Source organism: Gavialis gangeticus, unplaced genomic scaffold (assembly GCF_001723915.1).
Source record: "Gavialis gangeticus isolate Ggan-Ray unplaced genomic scaffold, GavGan_comp1, whole genome shotgun sequence".
In the NCBI taxonomy this organism is placed as follows: Eukaryota; Metazoa; Chordata; order Crocodylia; family Gavialidae; genus Gavialis; species Gavialis gangeticus.
In genome coordinates, this window is record NW_017729013.1 from 10,638,817 (window position 1) to 10,647,621 (window position 8,805).

An 8,805-nucleotide genomic window follows, 5' to 3' on the forward strand; every position below is an offset into this window, starting at 1 on the left:
TTTGGTCCCAAGCAGCCACTGCCCGGGGGGGGGGGGCGGTGGCGCGGGCAGTGTTAAAGACAACTAGGACAGCATATGTAAGTCTTTCCTTTCCTCAGAGCAAAAACTACCTACTTGATGCACTAACTCTGTATTCCAGTAAGACACAAAACAAGCCTACTAAATTCTTATACAAATGGCAGAGAGGGCCATTCAGCCTTAGCCTCAGGCAATGGCTACACTAGCAGTGCATTACCCCAATAGGAATACCAACATGCTATCCTGGCAAAATGCTCCTACCATCAACTCATAATGGCAAGACTGCAGTGTAGCTGGTGTTAGCTTATTTCAACCTCCAACCCAGTGAAACAGACTTAAACTAGTAACAGTGAAGTTTTGTCAGAATAATTTGAGTCCCCACTATGCCAGCACAGCTAGGTCAGTCAGGATCACTCCTGATGTAATATGCCTTGGAATATGCAATTTCACACTCAGGACTGGCTGAAAGTTTTCAACAGAAAGTGTCCTCTAGAAAACTGGGTCTTCAACTAAATGAAATTTTGCATGAAGTGTCAGGTCTTCCCATAACATTGATATTTTTGTCAGAAAACAAAATGGTCCCAAGCCACAAAATATTTTGCTGCTGTAGCACCTCCAGGGGCCTCACATTGGGATATCCTTGTGTCCCCATTTGTCCTGGTTTCCCTGGCAGAAGTAACATTTCCCATGATACACTACATATGGAAACTCCCATCATGCACTGCTTTCCACCTGTTTTATTTTTTAGAGGACATATTATGGTGTATTACGCAAGACACAGTCAGACCAGGGAGCCAGTCTACAGAGGGAAATGAAAGCAGGGGATCCTGAAGGACAGCCTCCCAAGAGTCTTTGAATTTTAGTCAAACATTTGAAGTTTTCCAATTAGCTCTAGTAATACTGTGGTCAGCCATGCACACCCACTGCAAATCGCCTTGAAGGATGGGGGTGGAGAGCACAGATTTACCTGGGTGCTTTCATCATGGAATCCTTCCAAAAAGCTCTCCAGCAGCTCATCTGCGTTGTCTATTCTTTCTGCATATTCACCCACTATCCATATCATGGCAGCTCTGGCATCCGGCTCATCCAGGGAATCTAGATTCTCACACAACGTGGCAATGATGCTCTCATACCTGATTTACCAGAACAAAGCCTGATTATTGGGGGCAAATCATGTCACTGTGGAACTGGCACTCTAACCCATGCCATGCCATTAGGGGTGAAGCCCTCTGATCCAAGTCATGACAACTTACATTATTACGAGCTATAAAATGGCACACAGCAAGGAGTTGAGTTACATGATAAAAATGTTTCCAATGACACTATCATCTTTGGAAATGAAGCCCACTTAGTTACGATTCCAAAGGGTCCTCTTTCTCTTTTAGGCAGCAAGACTATGTAGGAGATAAAACTCAAGACACAGACTTGTCATATTTGTCTCCTTAATAAAAGGTATCTTTGCTCCAACAATTCAAATAAGCTCAATCACTTCTCTTGAATCTTTATCAGGTCTTGCCTTTTCACTGGCTGCTGTTCCTGGCTGGGATTTCTAACCAGGGTATCAATATTTCCCCAATAGCTTAGCACTAAAATGAATATTGGCATCAGCACACAGCTCTGGTGGGGTACCTCTATGGCAGGTAGGGAGCTTCCCTGCAACTGACAGTAGGATTAGTCACAGAGGCCTGAAGATGTATGTATACCCTTTGCTACTCATCTATCCTCACATCTCAGTTGAAAGATGCTGCTGTACTAGTTGAACACACACAAGTCCCCCATATAAAACAGAAGGCTAAGCCCATGGTAACGTTTAACAAATGGAGCAGTTTGTTTGAAACAACACCCTGAACTCTTGGGAGGTGAAATATGTTTTGAAGTTTGTGAACCTTCTGCTGCAGGTGGCTTATAAAAATCACCCAACAGATGCTAGCAATTACAGGAGCCTAATGCTGTAAGATAGGTCAGTGTTTCAATGTAACCACCATAATCAGAATTTTACTGATTTTGATTAACTTGTACTTAATGAAAACTAAACATTTGTATGGAGGAAAACTCTTCTCACTCAAACATTGTGTCAAAGAGCAATCTATTAGCAACACTGGGGTACAACATTCTTGGATTAGAATAGCCCTCTTTTCAGAAAGAGAGCTACCTTATCCATTAAAGTTGCAGAAGTTACACAAACGGGAGCTTTGAGTTACAGGGCACTGACCGAAATAGGGGCAGTTGTCGTTCAAGACATTTGCTGCTCAGGTCCTTAGGCCTGAAATACTTTCACTTACTTGTTGGGATACTTGCGGAAGATGTCTCTGATGACAACAATAGCCTCCTGGACAACATAGTTGACCTTGGTCTGGATGAGATCCAGCAGGGTACTCACACAGCGTTCTGCAGATTGCTGAGGAGAAATGCAGTGTGGTAGTTTTAGAACAACTGCTTCTTAGAACTTGTCACAAGGCAAAGCAAATAAACCACCCTCACGTTGTATATGATCAGAAAATTGAGGTGTACTTCTAAGCCCAAAACAGAGGCAAAGGCTAGCAAGCAGCCCAGAGCACATGCACAGTTTGCAGATAGGAGCTCAGAGCTGGCATATTCAAAACTTTGCAGGACAAAGACACTGTCCTTTAACTCAAGGGCTTGTCACAAGAAAAAAAAGGTTTTATTCTGACATGATATCCAAACAGTGGTCAGCACACGTGCAAAAGTGATATTAACAGACACTACCTGCATTAATACTTCCGCATCTCCTTGCTAGCCAATATACAAAACAGGCTAGCACCCTGCAGGAGTTGCCTGTCAGTATTCAGAATTGAAAGCAAGTTCAAGGGGGACTAGTACAATGTGCTGGCGGAAGAGAAGAATGTAAAAGCTAGGGGGAGAAATGGCAGGGATCCTGATTTTCCCTGATAAAAACGTTGCATATTCTCTGATAAAAAATTGCAAATTCTCCAATAACACCCCCCCAATCCATGATTAAAATTAAAGGCACTCCACAGCCCTCACAGCCCTGCTGGTGCCCCTCACTCCCCCCACCTTCCCCACAGCCCTGCTGGTTCCCTTCTACAGCAGGAGGAGTTCCAGGCCCAGTTATATAGTGCACTGGAGCAAGTCCCTAGCAACGATGACATCTCTATCCAGGCACACTGGGAGTAACTCAAGTCTGCTGTCCAAGACGCCTGTGCCCAGACTATTGAATTTGCATCGCAATAGAACCAGGACTGGTTTGACATCAATGATACTCAGATCTGCAATCTCCTCAAGCAGAAGTGTGCAGCCTTCATCACCTGGCAAAGCTATCCACAAACTTGGTGAAAGACAGCAGTGTACCATCAGCTGAAGGCTAAGGTCCAGCAATGCATCTGTGACATGAAAAACAACTGGTGGGTTAGAGAAGGTGCGCATGATCCAGGGCTATGCCGACCAACATGACATACATAACTTCTTCCAGGCCACCAAGACAACCTACAGACACTGCTCCATTGGACAAAACTCCCACCGATTACAGGATGGCTCCTGGCTCCTCAAGATGATGATGCACCTGTCTGCGCGGGAAGGAGCATTTTGAACTCCTGAACCGGGAGTCCACCATATCGGAGGAGACCCTCCAAGTCATCCCGCAACGCCCTGTGATGGTTTCCCTTGGTGATCCACCAACCATCAGAGAGCTGAAGTGGGCCATCCAACAAATGAAAACCAACAAAGCCTGCAGGCCCAATGGTATACCCACAGAGGTCTACCATGCTGGTGGCTTCCAGCTCACATCACGACTCCACCAGCTTATCCTCCACCTTTGGGACAAAGAGGACATTCCCCAGGGATCTCAAGAACACGATCATCATGACCTTCCACAAGAAGGGGGAAAAATCTGACTGTGGGAACTACAGGGGGATTTCCATCCTGTCCATTGCAGGTAAGATCCTGGCCCGCATCCTTCTGAACCGCCTTCATCCCATCACCATGGAGATCCTTCTGGAAACCCAATGCGGCTTCCAACCATCCCAGGGCACTGCAGACATGGTTTTCGTTGCCAGGCAGATCCAAGAAAAACACCAGAAGCAAAATCAAGAACTGTTCCTCGCCTTCACTGACCTGACCAAGGCGTTTGATTCCTTAAATTGTGAAGCGCTGTGGACTATCCTCCAATGCCTTGGCTGCCCGCTGAAGTCTGTCACCATACTGAGATTCCTGCATGACTATATGACCGCCACCATCCTGAGTGGAAGATCTGAAACCAACGCCTTCTGCACCCAGACTGGGGTCAAACAAGGTTGCACAGTCACCCCCAGCTTGTTCACCATCTACCTGACCATCATCATCCACCTCATCCAAGATGATCTACCATCTGGCGTAGGTACCCACTATTGACTGGACGGGAAGATTTTTGATCTTGGGCACTTCTGGGCAAAAATGAAACTCACCACCAAGGACATCCGTAACCTTCAGTTTGTAGACAATTGCTGTGTGATGGGTCACTCTGCACAGGATGTGCAAGCGACCCTAGATCTCTTCAACACTTAGTATAAGAGACTTGGCCTGTTCCTGAACGTTGCCAAAACGAAGGTTCTCCACCCACCCTCCCCAAGCCAGCTGAACATCCCTTGCGCTATCTATGTAGACAGGGAGGCTCTGGAGTACGTGGAGCACTTTCTGTATCTCGACAGCCACGTCTCTCAACAGGCTACCATCGGGTCAACTGCACCAGTGCTGCCGCTTTCAAGCTGCGACAACGTGTCTTCAAAAATAGAGACCTTCAGAAGTTAACGAAGCTCCTGCTTTATAAGGCTGTCATGCTGACCACCCTCCTCTACTGCAGTAAAAGCTGGACTGTCTACTGACGCCACATTAAGACCCTTGAGAGCTTTCACCAGCGGTGCTCGTGTCGAATCCCAGGGATCAAATGGGAGGACTGCTGGACCAGCACAAGTGTCCTCCACAAAGCTGCGTCCACTAGCATCAAAACCTTGCGCTTGAGAAATCAAGTCTGATGGACAGGCCACTGCATACAGATGTCCCAGAACCACCTCCCTCGCCAGAGTCTCTTTTCCCAGCTCTCTGTTGGCCAATGCTCAAAGGGCAACTGAAGGAAATGGTACAAAGACATGTTCAAGGTTGCCCTCAAGCACAGAGGCATTGATGCCAACAGCTGGGAGGAGCAAGCTGCTGACTGTTCGGTGTACAGCCACTTGGTCCACCAAGATGCACACCACTTTGAGGCCCAACAACTCGATACTGAGGTGAAATGGCAGCAGTGGAAGAAGGTGAAGGAGACCAACCCAGGACTGTGAATCCCACTCCTCTGCGAAACACCATTCCCATTGCCAAAGAATATGTGCATCCAGAATTGGGCTCCTCAGTCACCTGAGGACCCAGCAAGCCTAATGGACATCATCCTCAACTTCAAGGGACTGCCACCGCCGATGACGTGGCAAACCCTGCCTAACCACCTTCCTCTTGCTCCCCCCAGCCCCTTTTAGGCTGGAACTCTGACAGCCTGCAGAAAGCTCACTGCAAAACCCTCGGGTTTCTCTGCTAAAATAAGAAACCCGTGTTTTACTCCAGTAAGGAGGGAAATCCTCATTTTACTACGTTTTTCTGTGGGAAACAGAAAACCCAGATTCCTGCTGATTAGCACCACAAGCAAACGTGGTATGGAACAGCAGCTTCAGTATCTGTGGGGTGGGTTCACTAACTCTATGGCTAGATACCTCTCTCAGATTAACTACGGCTAGAACAATTTAAAGACTGACTGACTTGAAACCTTAGCTTTAAGCACCATTACAGAGCAAGACTGGATGCTAGAATGCTCTCTGTGCTAACAGAATATCTAGGTGGTAGAGCTATATTCATTAGCAGATAGGAAAAATCAGGGAGACAATGCTCTGAGGGTTACTAGCAAAGGATGAGAGCTATAAATGGCTCAGATGCAACAGGGCCTAGAATGAGGTGTTAGCAGAGTACATATAAAGCCTCATTACATAGCCAATGATTAATGTGAGAAACAGACTGCTCAAGGCAGTGTATAAGCAGCCACCATAAATATATTCACAGAGCATTCAGTATAGAGACACAAACATTATTGGGTACAGACAATATCTATGTAGGTGGATCTTAGACCTGAGTGAGCTAATAGTCCCCTTCAATCTTGAAGTGCTTGGGGGTGGTAAGGAGAAACAAAGGGGATTAAACAGCAAAATCAGAAGCTCAGTTGGAGAACTGGCAAAATCTCATGGACAGACCTCAGGCAGCAAATAAATCCAGCCCGTGACATTAGGCTCATGTGACCAGGAACCTCCTCCCAGCCAAGAAAACAACATTTTTCCAAGTGTAGCATCCTACTCAGTGACAGCCCTGGCAATAGGAAGAGGTAGAAAAGGGGCTTTAATCGTGTACTTGTCCTGTCCTCACACTGAAAACAAAAGGCTACCTAGAAATCTCTCTCACAGAGGCACACAGAATACAAAAGGTGTCCTCCTCAGCACTGCTCAGTGTGTGTCACACCATTACAGCAAGAAAAATACAACCTGGAAACTTATAATTGAAAGGTGTCTGCCTTGATAACAGGGTGCTCTGATCTCTTCTCTTACTTGCTTGGGAAGCCATCATTTGAGGTGTAAGAAACCATCATTTGAGGACTGTGAAGCTGAAAAGCCTCAGGGTCTCCAGGTTACAGATGTTATGCAGATGGACTTGTGGGCTGTCTGTTCACCTGGGGATCTCAATGAGTTCTACAGGCTCAGCCAGTAAGGAAGACATATCCAGATGAGTTATTTCATTTCTTCACAGATGTTCAATAGCAATGATGGACGTGAAGCAGTTCTACAGCTCCACTTTGCTCCATGATTTCAAACAAGGTGAACTTTTAATTCTTCCTATCTGACCTTAAAGGAACATGGGTTATAATTGTACTAAAACAGTATGATTTATTTTCAAAGAAGTTGCACAAAGCCTAGCTTGCCATTAGAAATATTTTTGCTTGCAGTCCAAAAAATGCAGTGGGGCATGAGAACTTAAAGGTGAAATTGATGACACCTCATTGTCCAAGAACTGAGAACTGCACCAGGAACAGGAAAATCAAATTAATATGGGTAATTCTGACCCGTTGAACAGTCTGCAGAATGCTCTCTTATGCCAGGGATAACATCCTATGTTTACATAGCACTGATCTGTACCATTAGGAGCTCTTTATAAGGGAATTGCTATGGAAGGACATGCAATTCTACTTTGACTCTTGGCAAAATGCATCTCACCATAAGGGGGGAGTTTATTATTGTGGGACAGGCATTTGAGAGGTTTCTGCAGGCAGACTCCATACTCCAACATATCACTTCAGGAATGATGTGTGTGTGTGGCAGACTACTCTATAGTGCAAAGGTAGAAACTGAGCCAATATGAAAAGAAGCAGTTTCCAGCTAGGGGGTATTCAAAATTGCTGCTGTTCTACAGAAACCAAACACAACCCAGTGAAGGTGAGCCCAATTCTGTAAACTGTACTGTAAAGATCCCACTCCTGCATTTATCTGAGAACTTTTGCTGACCTCTCTCCAGAAGGAATCTTACTGTGAATGGGATTTGCCCCCTCCTGCCATGCCCCAACACCTACTGTATTTACTACATTAGCTTTGCTCCTTGCACCCAGTGTCTGTCTAGCCTGTCTGCTCTAACCTGATGGAAAGTTTTGGGGCTGGGCTGATGCTTCATTTGTATCCCTATGATGATAGCTGCAGGTGGCACGTTTCTCTTTTGTCTTGCAGATAGAGATAGCCAATGCATGATTCCCTGTACTCTTGACAGATAACGCACTTGCTCCCAAACCAGTTGCTCCCAAACTAGAGGGATGCACTTGCTCCCAGCCTCTAGTCACAGCGGATACAAATATATTTACGAATCTACTCTCCTAGGACAGACACAATTAGATGAAAGGCAGGATTTCTGCAGGCAGAGATGAGGATCCCTGTGAACTCTCATTCATCATGAGCTCCTGCTGGCTCTGTCCTGTGTCAAAGGAAGATTTTTAAGCCATCAAAAACTTGAGTGCTTTGATGGCTCAGAGAATAAGGAGATTCCTCCATTAGTTACAATCCATGATGGAAATGGCCTCTAATAAACTCTGCTGCCCCAGGAACAGGTGTCTATTAACCCACAGACAAGAGTCCTCTTACATGCTATAGTGGATTGTTTTGAGATTGCCTTCTTTTCAAGCTATTGTCAGAGAAATAAACAGACCTTAATTTTCAAAAGCAAAGACTTCAGAGGATGCTAAAAGTAAAATTAACTCTGCTTATTAGGACATGCATTTTTATGGTAATATGGTACAGAATTATCACTGAAAATAAGCTAGGCATCTTTAGTAAGTCCTTACATATACTGGACATGAGTCTCACAAGACCTGATGTGTGAGGGCAGGCAAGAGGCCTCCTACAGCATCCTAATATCTTAGCAACCTGATTCTGTGGAAATCAGAGGGCCTGGTTAGCAAATTAACTGCTGATGCGGAGGGACTGGAGTGGATTCAAGTGAGAGATTTGGAGAATACTAGCCTGTAAAGGCATCACCTCCAAATCTGGTCAAGCTCCTTCACAGAGGTAGTACTTTCTGCCTCAGGAGCCCAATTTTTTGCTGTTGCTGGTTTTTAAACTGTCTCCTTCTCATTACTTGACTAGAAAAGATCCACCAAAATTAGAAATGCAAATGGGCTGGCAGGAGGTCACCTCCTCTGTTGACTCCGACATGTGGTGGGAAGTCCATAGAAGTAAAAATCTGCAACCAAAATCTATTCAGACCAGC

The 8,805-nt window shown here is 45.5% G+C and overlaps 1 protein-coding gene across 6 annotated transcripts in view; it reads right to left on the reverse strand.

Annotated features, from left to right (window-relative positions):
* The window catches only part of AP2B1 (adaptor related protein complex 2 beta 1 subunit), a 164,763-nt gene that overhangs the window by 97,982 nt on the left and 57,976 nt on the right, over nt 1-8,805 (reverse strand). For all 6 annotated transcript variants that reach the window (XM_019511515.1, XM_019511514.1, XM_019511513.1 and 3 more), the window contains 2 exons: nt 2,301-2,416; nt 986-1,151 (listed from right to left, as the gene is read on the reverse strand). In XM_019511515.1, the coding sequence (XP_019367060.1) occupies nt 986-1,151; nt 2,301-2,416 (282 nt within the window). The remainder of the gene's footprint in view (nt 1-985; nt 1,152-2,300; nt 2,417-8,805) is intronic.